Below are 13,935 nucleotides of genomic sequence, written 5' to 3'. Positions count from 1 at the left end.
GTTAACTTTTATTTTATATTGGGGTATAGTTGATTAACCATGTTGTGTTAGTTTCAGGTGTACAGCAAAGTGATTCAATTATACTATACATGTATCTATTCTTTTTAATAAATAAAATTTAAAAAAGGAAATACATCTTTTATACCCTGATCTCGCCCCTGGAACTATAACTAGGTGAATAGACTTATGCTTCAATCATTAAAAACTTGACGTAAAGATAAGCATTTCTAAGAACAGTGTTGTTTCAATATATTTGAAGTTGTAAATAAGAAACAAATTAATTTATACTTTTATTGTTTATATTCAGCATTCTGAAACTCTGGTTCTTAAATAGATATTTTAAACCTTATCTAGTCGAGTATAATTTAATTCTCTTTCTTTTTTTAAGTGTCTCCATGTTATAATCTGGAACTCTAATTTCTCAAACTTCAGCCTTTTGGTGCTTGTTTGTCATGTCTTTGTGTCTTATGACCTCATCGGTTTAAAAATTTGTCACCTACACTTGAAGACTGTTCTCAGTCCCATCAGTAGTTCCTCCACTCTGTGAGTGAGTTCTCTGTTTCAGCTGTGATCTTAAATCACTGAATAAATGGCTGTTGTCTGAGGTAGGTTGGAGGATGGTGTTCATGGCTACAATGGCTAGGTCATCCTTCTTAGACTCTTTCAATAACAGGATTCTTACACCACCTGGAATAGCCCACGACTCTTGACTTATAAATAGCCCTGGTCTGTTCGCTTATAGAGTTCTGCTGAGATGCACTTGAATTAGGGTTGCCCTGTTTTATTTTCCTATAGGGAAGTTGCTTCCTGATATTCCAGACAGATCCACAGCTGAGTGGGAGCCAGACTTATGCACTGGCTCATTTCAGTGAGGTTCTGTCACTAATATAATATATTCTCTCCAGAAAAGTTTGCATTTGGAAAGAGAATTTTGTTTTAATGGGAACAGTGAGAGACATCTCACTCCAGTGTAATGTTGTCCAGGGAATGATGCATCATTTGAATTTTGAGACTTTTAAGTGAAAAATGCTTTTGTGCTCCTGGTTAGGAAAACACACCACAGGGCCAAGGAATAAGAAAATTTTGTTTCTCTAGAAACACAGCGCTTACTTCCAGGTATGACTAGAACACATTGGAGTGAAAAATAAAAGGCTGTTATTTATTTTATGATGAATTGTTTTAATCTCCCTACCCTCTTGTCTTTGGAGAACTGTGCCTTTTTCCAGTGGGTGCTATTTATGTAGAAGAGCTTTTGTCCACAGGGTAGACAGAAGTTAAGGCATTGCGTACACGACATAAACAGTCTTCTACTTACAATCAGGATGGGTTCCAGAAGTTCATCTGTAAGGCATTTGTTTAAAACACAGAATGTGCTTGTCCTTAGAAACACTGGTATAAATGATGGTTGAGGGCCAGGCTAACCCACCAAAACCTATTTAACGCATAATGTATCTGAACTCACTATTGTGTGTTATACATCCTGAAAGGAGGGGGTCTCCTGCGGTAAAAGGAGGAAGGGGAAGAGAAGATCTTTGTCTTCCTGCTTCCAAGGGTCTCAGTCCCTCATCTCCTGACCTTCCTCATCCTCATCCATTTGGGAGGAGGTCTTGCCTCAGTGTTCCACCCCCATCAATTAACTCCCCTCACACATACCCAGAAAATCTCTGTGCAGCTACTCAGAAAAGAAGGAATCTGATCTTTTGACCTCACACATGCTTTTGTGCAGCTCACTGTGGTCCTAAAACCCCTTAATTTTAAATACGGTATTTCCTAGCCGTATGATAACCTAATAATGAGTGGATTTCTGGTCAGTGTTATTATAAAGACTAATTCAGAAAGGAGAAATGGTATTTGGAGACTGGACCACCATATAAAAGAAGCTGTTCCTCTAAGCCAGGGGTTCTCAACCGGGGGTGATTCCCACCCGTCCAGGGGATATTTGGGGATGTCTCGGGACATTTCTGATTGTCCCAACTAGACGTCCAGTGGGTAGAGGCCAGAGATGCTACTCACCATCCTATAGTACAGAGGACCACCTTCCACAGCTTCCAATGTCAAGAGCAGTAAGGCTGAGAAACATGCTTTAAGCCTGTTCCAAAGTGTGGGTTGCTTACAGGTGTTACATTGGGGGTATCTTGGTCAAACAGTTTACAGATGCAGGATTTAGGAGTTTCCTAGGTGTATTGGGTTGGCTGGCAGTGGTTGTAACTTTGGTTCCCTCCTTCCAAATACCACTCTGCAGACATCTGTAGTGGACACACCCTCTAATTCAAATTAACAAATGTGTATCGAGAGCCTATTATGTGCCAGAAGTGCTGCGGGCTCTTGGGATACAGAGTTTATATTCTAGTGGGCAAAGAAGAGCAGTTAAACATAAGAGAGTGTGTGTGTGTGTGTGTGTGTGTGTGTGTGTGTGTGTGTGTGTAAAAGAATGAAGCAGGAAGTAGGGATAAAAGGGGTGGGGGAGGAACTGGAATTTTAAGTGGTGAGGTCAAGAAAGGTCTCATCCAGAAGACCGTGTTTCGGTGGCCTCCGAGGGAGGTAAGAGGGCAAGCTGGGTGGTTCTCTTAGAGGAGGAGTAGGGTCCAGGCCAAGCAAAGAGTAATTTGCCAGGGCCCTGGGGTGGGAGCCTGCTGGTCTAGTAGGGCTGCCTCTAAGCCCCTCTTCCATAGAAACTCAATAGGCCCATTCGGTGGTAGCGGGGAGGGGCCTGGGTGTAGCATTAAAATTTCCTAAAGTAATCTGGCCACAGAAACGTCAGAGAGTCTCATGTTGTTGTAATGTCCTGTGAAGGGAGCGTGAAAAGATGCTACTTTGCTAGTGTGTTGTTTTTATAACCCTTTTCCTTCTTCCATGTAAGAACTTGGGACATCTGAACTCCAGGTAATTTCCATACAGAGCTGGCGCACATCTGGGGGAGGGAGAAACGAGAGGTGGAAGTGGGGTTTCGTCGGGTGTTTGGTGTGCTCCCTGCTGGCTCGCTGGCTGCCTTTGCTGGGTTTCTGGGCCAGTGGCAGTCGTGGCCTGGTGTGACTGTTATGGACGTGGGGCGTCTGGCACCCGTGCTGACAGCTGAAAGCAGAACTTCCAAGGTGCATACCCGGAGTCCACCGCAAGCTTCTAGCCCAGAGCTTGATTGTACCCCAAGAGGACAGCAGCTGGCATGGGCTCTGAATGTCATCCAGGGGGGCAGGATGCTCTGTGTTCTCCCCACTTTTGTCACACTGAACTTTGCAGAGAAGAAGTTGAGGCCTCATTCTCAAGAGTAACAATTCCGTCTTTGTTGGAGAACAATTTATTTCCTCATAGTTGTCTTCATTACAGAGATAAGAGATTAAAAAAAATTTTTTTTAATCCATTTAGGACACAGTGCTTTGCACCTTGCAGCCAAGAACAGCCACCATGAATGCATCAAGAAGCTCCTTCAGGTAAAGTGGAACACCAGAAAATTATAAATGTGTCATTTTTAAAATTTGAAAGTAACCTTGTGGGTGAAGGAACAAACACATACACACATACTCCTTCAAATATTATCCCAGAACCTGGGTTTCCTAAGAAGCTTCATTATAGCCAAGGAGAAGATTATTTCCATAGCAGTTGTGCTGGTAGAGAAGGGGATCCTAATAAAAATTTGGAGTGTCTTCCTGGGATCCAGCCCTTTTCTCCGCTTTCTTCACCTCTTTTTTTCTTATTGGAAGAACTTGTACCCTTTACATAGTCAGCTTGAAAAAAATTTTTCATGCTGTTCGAGATCCTTAGAATACAGGATCTCCAGTATCCTAGTATTTATTCTCTCTCAATCATTAGTAGAATGCAGCTTTTCTCGATAAGCAAAATTTCAACCACTGTTTCCTTGTATGTAACTTGATGAGCCTTTAGTTCTTAGTCTTTGTTCAGGTTCTTGGTTTTATTCTTCTTTATAATTTTAGGTCAACTCCCTGGTTTGATAACCTTGACAGGAAGTTTATAATGATTGCTTAGGGTGACTTCCGTATATCTTTAAAGATGAATATTTCATGAAATCCCAATAGCAGTTTGTACAGTAACTTCCAGCTGTTGCCAGTCAAAATGCAAGCTGGCTGTTTTCAGGAACAGCACAGAGCAATAAAATATGTGTTTGGAGTAATGTCTGTTCTCTTGAGCTGTTGTCTTGGCCTTCCTGAGCATCGTTTGGGACCCAGCATCTTGCTTTAATTTGGCTTTGCAATTCTAATGCAGCAACATGGGCACATTCTTCAACTTGTCCTGGTCTGTTGATCACACAGCTTCTTGTCTTGCATTACCTGATGCAAGCTACCACCAATGCCAGCAATGCTTAACCTTAACAGGTCTTTGAAGTGAAATTCAAGAAACGTAGATCAACATCTGTGATGATGATGATGATGATTTTTATTCTGGGGTCCTCTCTAAAGACAGTTACAATAGAACTTTTCTTCCCTGCCTCCACACCCATGGTCTTAACCTTCAATTTTTGTTTAACTTACTTGTATTTTAAATCTCCATTCCCATCCTGGCTTGGCTATCCAGACTTTGCATCTGGCTCTGATTTGAAGGAAGAATGAACTTGACAAGCTGGAAATCCTCATGGGCAAGGACCAGATATTCTAGCCTCTAATGTAATTTTATATCTGGTTATGCAAATGGATTGGTTTTCCCCTGGAATCTTTGAAGCCTTTAAACGGTTCCTTGTGCTGTTCTAAAATTAGGCCAAAACATGGTAAGCTGTAATGTGATCTCTATTCTTCTCACCACTGCAGGGCAGACAAACATTTCCACCATTGCCTGCTCTCTGCAAATTGTCTGAATTCTGCTCCTCTTTCTGGATAGTTGTTAAAACTGGAGGCTTTGACGGCCTCCTCATGGGCTGCTTACCTTGGGTCCTGCACCCCTCTGGTAACGGCTTCACTCCTCATCTGGGCCACCCACGCCCTCCGTGATGGGGCCACTGCCATCTCGTGCCTCCCTGCACCCTGCGCCCTCTCTCTCCGGCCTTTTGCTCTTACTATCTGTCTGCTGGAGAGACTTCCCTTCTCCAGTGGCTGCCATTTCAAAGTTCCACCTCCTTAAGGCGATGGGCACAAAGAGAGCCTTGTGAGAGTCTTCACGTGAACTCTCCCCCACTCTCTCTTGTAGCAAGTGGTCCCTGGGCACCATGCACCCTGTCAAGCAGTGAGTGTTGACTCACAGAGCAGCCCCTATCCTGCTGGAGCTTGCCATCTGGTAAATGAAGACAGAAACACACATGCCCGATTGCACATCACTGAGAAGAAAACTAACAGAGTGCTGTGAGAGGGGAGTGAGGGGGCATGTTCAGGAAGGCCCGGGGGAGGAGGTGATATTTAAGCTGAGAACTCAGCGGTGCAGAAAGCCAAGGGGAGAGCATTCCAAGCAGACGGAACAGCAAGTACAAAAGGCCTGAGGTAGGAAAGTCACTCAGTAGCCGGGGAGGAAAGAAAGCCAGTGGGTGGGCTGGGGGCAAAGCAAATGAGGAGCAGAAAGAAGGGCCCAGGGGGCTTCCCTGGTGGTCCAGTGGTTGAGACTCTGCGCTTCCACTGCAGGGGGCGTGGAGGCCACCAAAAAAAAAAAAAAAAAAAAAGGGCCCAGGCTGTAGCCTTGTGTGTCACGATGGGCAGACAGTGATTCCTCAAAGTACAGTGTGGAACTGTGGAGGACTTTGAAGTAAAGAGCAACACTGACGGTTTAGAAGTTCACTCTGTTTGTATAGAGAATCGACTGAAGAACTGAGGACAGCCAGGTGGCCGTCAGGGCTGTGCAGGCGAGCAGGTGTTGGCTCAGACCAGGTGGTGACAATGGAGAAAGAGAAAGAGAGGAGAGTAGATCGGGGTGCGTTCTGGGGACAGGATTGACAGGACGTGGTGGTAGGTTAGACGTGGCAGGAGGAAGAGAAGAAATCAAGGATGACTTGGTGGTTTCTGGCTCAGTGACTAGACCGATGATAGTGCTGTTGACAGAGGCAGGGACAGCTCGGATCAGGCTGCGTGGCGGGGGGGGGGGGGCAGCCGGAAGTGTTGGCTGTGCTGCGTTTGAGACATCAGGCGGAAATGTGAACTAGGCTGTGGGTTGTCAGGCCGGGGGCTCACAGGTGCCATCTGCTGTGTACAGATGTGAACACTGGCTGGAGCCCAGCCTGTCTGGCTTTGAATCCTGGCTCTGCCACTTACTGTGACCCGAGCAAATTACTAACTTCTTTGTACCTCAGTTTCCTCATCTGTAAATGGGGGTAATAACAGTATCTAACTAGGATTGTCAAGAGCCTTAAAACAATTATTTGAATAGTACCTGGCACACACTAATAGCCAATACTTACACGGTAGTGTTGTAACTGTTAAGATATACACTCGGGAAGCATTGGCTTCTAGATGGGATTGCGAGCTATGGGTGTGGATGAGATCACCGAGGGAGAGGGCTTAGAGAAAGAACATCCAGGAGCCCGCAGTTTTATGTTTGGCTAAAGGGGCAGGCATGGCCAGAGCAGTGGGGGGAAAACCAAGATCGGATGGGCCAGGCAGGGCTCTAGGGGCTGAGAGGAGAGAGTGTTTGGAGAAGAGGGAGCGGATTGCCGGGGAGAGGTTGGTAAGAGGGGGGGCAAGCGTGTTTGCCGTCGTTGGAAACACGACGGTGGCTGGCCACTTGCATCAGGGCCATCCCTGTGGAGTCTTGAGGGCAGACGCCCAACTGCAGTGTGTCCAGGAATAAATGGGAGACGAGGCAACATGGCTTGTGTGGGACAGTTCTTAACAGGAAGTTGGTTTTGTGACGGCGGATAGAGAATTAGGGCAGGAAATGGGGGGAAAGGTGGGATCAAGATGAGAAATCCTAGAGCATGTTTGTTAGCTGGTGGGGATGATCTGTTGGCGACAGAGTTGATGCAAGAGAGGGGGGACGGTCAAAGCAGCCAAGAGGTGACGGTTCACCTGTGTCGTGATTACTTGGAGATGAGTCTCCCTCCCCATGAGACCCTGGGCCCCTGGAGCACAACAGTTGGGACTTATTCATGTTTATTATACTTTTCTTAGGAAGTTGCGTCATACCTTGCAGGAAAAGGATGAACTGAATTTTTATTATATGTATTTATTGCTTTTTGTCTTACAGTCTAAATGCCCAGCCGAAAGTATCGACAGTTCTGGGAAAACAGCTTTACATTATGCAGGTAATTTTCATTCTCTTATTTGTCTTCTTCTGCCCTGAGGAACAGTAAGTGTTCGTTCTCCTTATTTAAGCCATTAACCTTGCCATTGTTACTCCTGATGCCGTTTTCTGTGGTCATTCCTAGACATCATTCCCATTTTCCTCAGTTTGCAAAGCGTGTAGGGTTTTACGGAGGAATACAGCTAGAATTCATCAGTCGCCTGCCAAACAACTAGTAAAACTTGTCCTGGTTATTGTATTTTAATTAACGTGAGGTCCTTGTTTAAGAGATACTCATGAGCATTTGTAGATTTCAGGTAATGTGTGGTACAGATTTTTTTTTACTTGAGGATCAAAAGGAACATCAATCAGTTTTATTTATCAACATTTGGTTTTACTATCTGTCACACAGTTTCCAGTGACGAAACATTGGTACTGAAGTCCAGGATGGTGAGATTTGCAAATTTCTTTTAGTGCTAGTTGTGGAAAAGCTAAGTCCCACGAAAAGCTAAACCAAAGGTTTGCCTAAAGGCAACAACTGGCAAGCACTGCCTTTAGGTCTGGATGACGCTGAAATTAAACAGTAATTTAAAACACCACTTACTTAACCATTCTGACATCATTTCTCTTCAATGCAACGTATGCAAGCTGGGTGGAAGGTGAACTTTTCCTTCATAGAAGTGTTTGATGCCCCTGGCTGTGAGAGTAGCTTTGTGATTGGCTGTGGTTTCTGTGTCTTCCTTCTCTCAGCGGCACAGGGCTGCCTTCAAGCTGTGCAGGTTCTTTGCGAGCACAAAAGCCCCATAAACCTCAAGGATTTGGTAAGTACCAGGTGACCCCTAGAGGTGCAGATGGACACTGGTGTCTAGAGCACCATGGGCTACTTCTGGGAGTCACGAAGACCTTAGAGACCCAAGCATTTGGTAAAAGTCTGTTGCTTTCTGACCTAGATCCTCTTGTGCAAAACAGATTTAAGTATTATCCCCGTTGGTCCTTAAACCGTTAATAAAACGTTTTGCAGCATGCACTTCCTGTGTTTGTTTCTAAGGATAGACACATGGCTTACCATCAACCTAAATACTAATAAGGCTTAATTTCTTGATTTTTATAAATTAAAAATAAGTCTAAATAGAAGTTCTATTATTTTCTTTTTGCATCCCATATATTACCTTTGGTACTAGGGTTTTCCAATTTTAAAGACCACTTGTAGCCGATTTTGACCTTGCTGGGCTATTTTGAGAATAAACTGACATGTCTATTGCTCCTGATTATAGGGTTAGATTTCCTGCTGTAGCATGGGACTTGGCATGTGTAAGTTATACCTGATGGGGACATTGCGAAGTGAGCATTTAGAATCTGTAAATAAATTCACGCTCCCTGAATCTCGGTACTTTATAACCAGAAAGTATTATAACTTCACAGAGATAATTTTCTAGAAATTCTGAAGCTCGACTTTGAGTGGATACTTAATCCTTAAGCAGCAATTGTATTTTTAAATATCCCCATGTTAAAATAACTGGATATATTGTAACTTTTTTTTTCCTTTGCCTAAAATTACGGTCAACCCCATTTGTGGGGTATGTTCAAGGCAAGAGCAGAATAAAAGCCTCTCTTTCTGGTTTACATAATTTAAGTCCGACCCCACTTCAAACTAAGATTCTGGAAATCGTCACCTATACATTCTTCTAGTATTTTTTTTACATTCGTTTCATACTGTAATGTTGAGATTCTTAATCCGTTTTACATAGTTTGTCTGAGTTGGGATCTAAATTCTCTTTTCTAAAGGAATTGCCAATTGTTATAACATATTAAACAAATCATTCTTTCCATCAGTCCCTTTATCTAGTCATGTGTCAGTAATGAACAAATAAACTCTTAACGTATGTTTCGATACCTAGTAAGGTTATGAAAGGGTATGCTTTCTGAGAAGACAGTGGTGGCATGGCAGGATATTAGGATATGTGTAGTTCACTCAGAAGAAACTGCTTAGAGAGCAGTGGGACCTACTAATGCCATATGGAACAGCCCTTCATTTCTCCAGAACCATGGAGAACCATTTCTCAATAAACATGGTATACTTGCCTCGAGCCTTTACATACTTTGCATCCCACTGTCTCTCACATCATAGTCAGGCGACAAGCAGCCTGAGAGACTGACTCCTGAGGAAAAGCCCACAGTCAGTGGGATTCCATAACAAGGGTAGTGTTAGGGGGCAGACTACTTTGATGGGTCAAATGTAAGACCAGCAGGACAAGTCAGGAATAAATGTAGAAGGAATAAGGAGCTTTGCAGTCCCGGCATTTGGCATCTAAATTAAAATCTTAATCTGAATTTGTCTCCTAGGATGGGAATATACCACTGCTGCTTGCAGTACAAAATGGCCACAGTGAGGTCTGTCGCTTTCTCCTGGATCATGGAGCAGATGTAAATTCCAGAGACAAAAATGGAAGGTACCACAGAATTAGAAAGCATGTTATTTCAGTGATATCCACATTCGGAGAAGCTTTCAAAATATCACAGCTGTATTTTGGATCATTTGTTTTAAAGCAGTTTTAATTTCTTTCTTTTACTGATTTCTGCCTTTTTGGATAATTAAGAATCTGTTTTGACTTAAAAAGTATTTTCCCCAGACCTCTGGGAGCATCATTGCTGACTGTGTCTGTGATGAGATTATTAAATGCTAAGATGAATAGGCCGTTTCCTTTGCCTTTTCATGCAAAATAAAAGTAAACATATTGGCTGTTTTTTCAAAACAGTCTTAAAATGTTATAGGTTCTTTAAAAAACTTGATTTGAAGAAAAGGCAAGATTTGTGCCAATCGTATTAAATTTCATCATATTTAGAAGATTATGTCTATGTTATTTGACCTAATATTTAATGTTCTGATTTAATCTGAAGTTTTATAAAACAGCAACCCAATTTTATTTTTGATAGCATTCCATTTTGAATTTCCTAGAAAATTAAGTGTGGTACAGGTTTAACTGCACTTAGTCTTCTTTCCTCTGTTTTTAAGACAAATGAAATGATTTCCTAGCAAAAAGTTTTCACACTTTGTGTACTAATTTTTTGTCTCCTCATTCTTTAGAACTGCTCTCATGCTGGCTTGTGAGATTGGCAGCTCTAACATTGTGGAAGCCTTAATTAAAAAGGGTGCAGACCTAAACCTTGTAGATTCTCTTGGACACAATGCCTTACATTATTCCAAAATCTCAGAAAATGCAGGAATTCAAAGCCTTCTATTATCAAAAATCTCTCAGGATGCTGGTATGTGAAAGAAAATAGCCAGTGTTGTTTTAAATTTATCCACTCCATTTTCCCCAAAGGTTAAAGGAATTTGTGCAATATATTTTATTATTCTTTTAAATATATTTCTGGAGAAAAATAGTGTTGAATATTGTGTATGTTGTGTGTATGGGTGTGTGTGTGTGTGTTTATATACCCCGCCACCCAAAGTGGATATGAGTCATTATGGTTCTTATAGGTTTTTTTTTTTCCCTCACTTTTCTTCTATAGATTTAAAGACACCAACAAAACCAAAGCAGGTATTTATCTTTGGGGATGGAGATTCTTTTTCATCATTGCCTGTGGGAGTTCGAACATGTTCTAATTAAACCACTCTGTGGTCCATTAGGAAAGTGATAAAGACTATGCTGAAACTACTTAAGGAGTAAAATATCTTTGGAATAAATGATTCATTGTAAGGTGGTAAATATTTTCTTAATGATTTACCCTATTTCCAAAGCATGTAACTTTAAACTTGCTACTTATATATTCATCTTTTTCTGAAATATACTAATATTTCCTACTGGTGTGAAAAGGTTTGATGTGATTTTAACTCTGAGAACAACAGTATTTTAACTTCTTGTAATATCACAGGAATTATAGAACTCTGTCCATAGCCATGTTAGTTAATGAAAGTAAGAGATTTAGCATTTTCTTTTATTTTAATTAGAGCTTTTCTAAAATGTCATTCATTTTACACAGATAGCAATTGAGAAGTTTACCCTGTTACTTTGGAGTTTTTCCTAAAAACGTAGTCACTACTGTTTATTAATGAGATATATATTTGGCTGTTTTATTTATTTATACATCAATGTTCTTGAAAAAATTATCATAATCAGCAAATACTTGATACTGAATTTATCTTGTACCAATTGTGTTATATTTATCCATAACCTTCAGAGATGAGGTTCTCCCTTTTTTCCCATATTTATGGTCATTCCTTGGTATCTGCAGGGAATAACAAAATCTGCAGAAGCTCAAGTCCCTTATATAAAATAGTGTGATACAGTTGGCTCTCTGTATCTGCAATTCTGGGATATGCAGATGGTTGAATCTGGATGTGAAACCTGTGGATATGGAGGGTCAACTGTATATTCTTTAAGAAAAGGACTGGAAGTAATGAAAAGGTCGGGGAAATACCACTGCTTTGCATTAAGATGGAAGCTAGACTATGAATGTATTCTGGGTTCTAAGTTGTGGTAAACAACCCCTTATTCTCTACTTTCCCAGTTCTCCATACCAACTTAATCTGGTTTTGTCTTGTGATTTTTATTTTCTTGCTTTAAAGCATGGGCTGCTAGAAGAAAACTTGGAGCATGCATATTACTTATTTTTATGTTGGTAGGAGATTTCAGATCGATAAAGTAAGAAATGCATGAACTGTTGAGGTTTTTCTCATTTGTTTGATGAAGCTATTTACTCAGACTTTACTAACCTAACTAACCCACCTCCATTCTTTGGACTGTGACAACTTTCAGCATGATCAAGTCTCTAAAATAAGCTCAGAGAGAAGTGGAACTCCAAAAAAACGCAAAGCTCCACCACCTCCTATCAGTCCTACCCAGGTAAAAATAAAAGAAAACCAACAATGAACAAACATATAACAACAAAGCCATAATTTTGTCATTTTGTGTTTAGGCCAAAAAGTACTGTTTTAAAATTGACCCTTAAATGCACATTTGAAATCTTCTGTAGTGGTTTTAAATTACAAATAGTGGTATGAAGAATTTTGATTATTAGTATGGAAATAATGTTGATTCTTATTTCAAAACTGAAGAATTGAACAGTATCTTTTTTAAAAACCTCAAAATTCTTAAAATCTATGACAGGAACTTTTTCCTCAAGATAATGAGCTCAGTCTATTTTCAGAGCTCGTATTAACAGCTCTAGTAAAGTGGGGGAGAATGTGTAGCTGGTGAGGCGTTAGTTGAAAATGAATTTTAGTTGGTTTATTAAATGTTGTTAAAATAGATTTGCCTTTCCTATTACACTTAAGGTTGACTAATATTTAAAAAAACAGCTTTCATTTCTGAGCTTATAGTGATTACTGAATAGAGGAGGAAGCTTGAATATCTATGAAACGGTAAATAAAAACAGGCCAGGGTTTGTTATTAAAAGAATCATAGGCCATAAAAAGAATCCATATCAAATATTTGAGCAGACTCTCTCATCCAGTAAGTAATGTTAAATATGTTAGCATATTCATTAATAATATTCTCAATCTGCAATAGAAGTTTTATAAATTTTTAACATTAATTCTAGTGAATATAGGAGTGAAGTTCCGTAGTTAATTCTACTGGGCAAGCTTTCAAAAAGTATTTGACATAGCTGAATTACACTGAAAATATGTTACCCTTGAATTAATTGAAACTAAGGATAATTATTGTTAGATTTATTTGTATTGGTTAAATAGGCTAATTCTTTGGCACTGTAGAAGACTTTGAAAAATGACTCTTTATTGATGGTTTTCATTTTGTTTTTTTAGTTGAGTGATGTGTCTTCCCCAAGATCAATAACTTCAACACCACTTTCAGGAAAGGAATCAGTATTTTTTGCTGAACCACCCTTCAAGGTATTTCCTTTCTGTGTCCAACTTATTATTGAATTTTAAGATACATAATAGATTTGATTTAAGTTACACAACATTGGGCAAAACAGAATATATTTCTCAGTCATTGGTTCAAACCTTTTCATCATAAAGCACCCTTTGATTATTTTTCCTAGCATGGGCTCCATACAAAAAGAGTAGCATGAATCAATTATATTTGTTAGCTAATATTTAATTTTCTTCATTAAAAAAGGACAAAGATAAGACTTTAAGATCACCAGTCATCTTACCGAATTGAGTTGCTATAATACTAATCAAAAAGAAATAAATGGTTATTCTCTGCTGTCTTACTAAGAAGTAATTGTATATTTTTAATTAAACTTTTTACTGACTATAAAAGTAATATGTATTTATTTTAGAATTTTAGAAAATCCATTAGGTCTTATTCCACCTAATTCTCTAGACTTGTGGTTGGAAAGTATTTTAAGGAATGGGAGGGTATTTCAATTTAATATCTGTTTACCTAACAATCACTAGGAAATTGTACTTGGAAAGAAAGTAAAATTTATAATTGTTAAAATGAAATTTCAATGGCATCATTGTTTATTCTTTTCTCCCTTCTAAGAATTACTAAAAATGAATTTTCTTTTAACTTGGATGCACATTGATGTGGAAAAGATTCTATCAACCTATCACTTCCCTTGCTTTAACTAGATTTTATTAAAATACAAGGCAAGGAAAGGAAGTTATGCTCTTATAATTTCCACCCTAGTATCTTCTAATATGATTATGGCTCAAAGGAGGGGCAATGCGTTCCAAAGAATAATATCACAAATTATGTTTTTCAGAAATAGAGTGTAAAAAGACTTTTATTTCTTTAAAAAAAATCACAAAATGATAAAAAAAGGACACAATTTAGAATAGCTAAAGTTTAAAAAGATTAAAAATACAAATTG

General features: G+C 39.8%; 1 protein-coding gene across 9 annotated transcripts in view; it reads left to right on the top strand.

Annotated features, from left to right (window-relative positions):
- RAI14 (retinoic acid induced 14) overlaps window positions 1–13,935 on the top strand; it is a 149,646-nt gene that overhangs the window by 122,016 nt on the left and 13,695 nt on the right. For 7 of the 9 annotated variants that reach the window (XM_082622386.1, XM_082622388.1, XM_082622387.1 and 4 more), the window contains 8 exons: window positions 3,364–3,428; window positions 7,114–7,171; window positions 7,900–7,970; window positions 9,493–9,599; window positions 10,235–10,413; window positions 10,663–10,691; window positions 11,910–11,996; window positions 12,917–13,003. In XM_082622386.1, coding sequence (XP_082478512.1) covers window positions 3,364–3,428; window positions 7,114–7,171; window positions 7,900–7,970; window positions 9,493–9,599; window positions 10,235–10,413; window positions 10,663–10,691; window positions 11,910–11,996; window positions 12,917–13,003 — 683 coding nt within the window. The remainder of the gene's footprint in view (window positions 1–3,363; window positions 3,429–7,113; window positions 7,172–7,899; window positions 7,971–9,492; window positions 9,600–10,234; window positions 10,414–10,662; window positions 10,692–11,909; window positions 11,997–12,916; window positions 13,004–13,935) is intronic. The other 2 variants (XM_082622390.1, XM_082622389.1) reach the window with 1 other exon arrangement.

This window comes from Mesoplodon mirus, assembly GCF_964341445.2.
Source record: "Mesoplodon mirus genome assembly, chromosome: 5".
Classification (NCBI taxonomy): Eukaryota; Metazoa; Chordata; class Mammalia; order Artiodactyla; family Ziphiidae; genus Mesoplodon; species Mesoplodon mirus.
The sequence above is the reverse complement of the archived record's forward strand: the minus strand, read 5'-3'. Positions and strand labels throughout refer to the sequence as shown.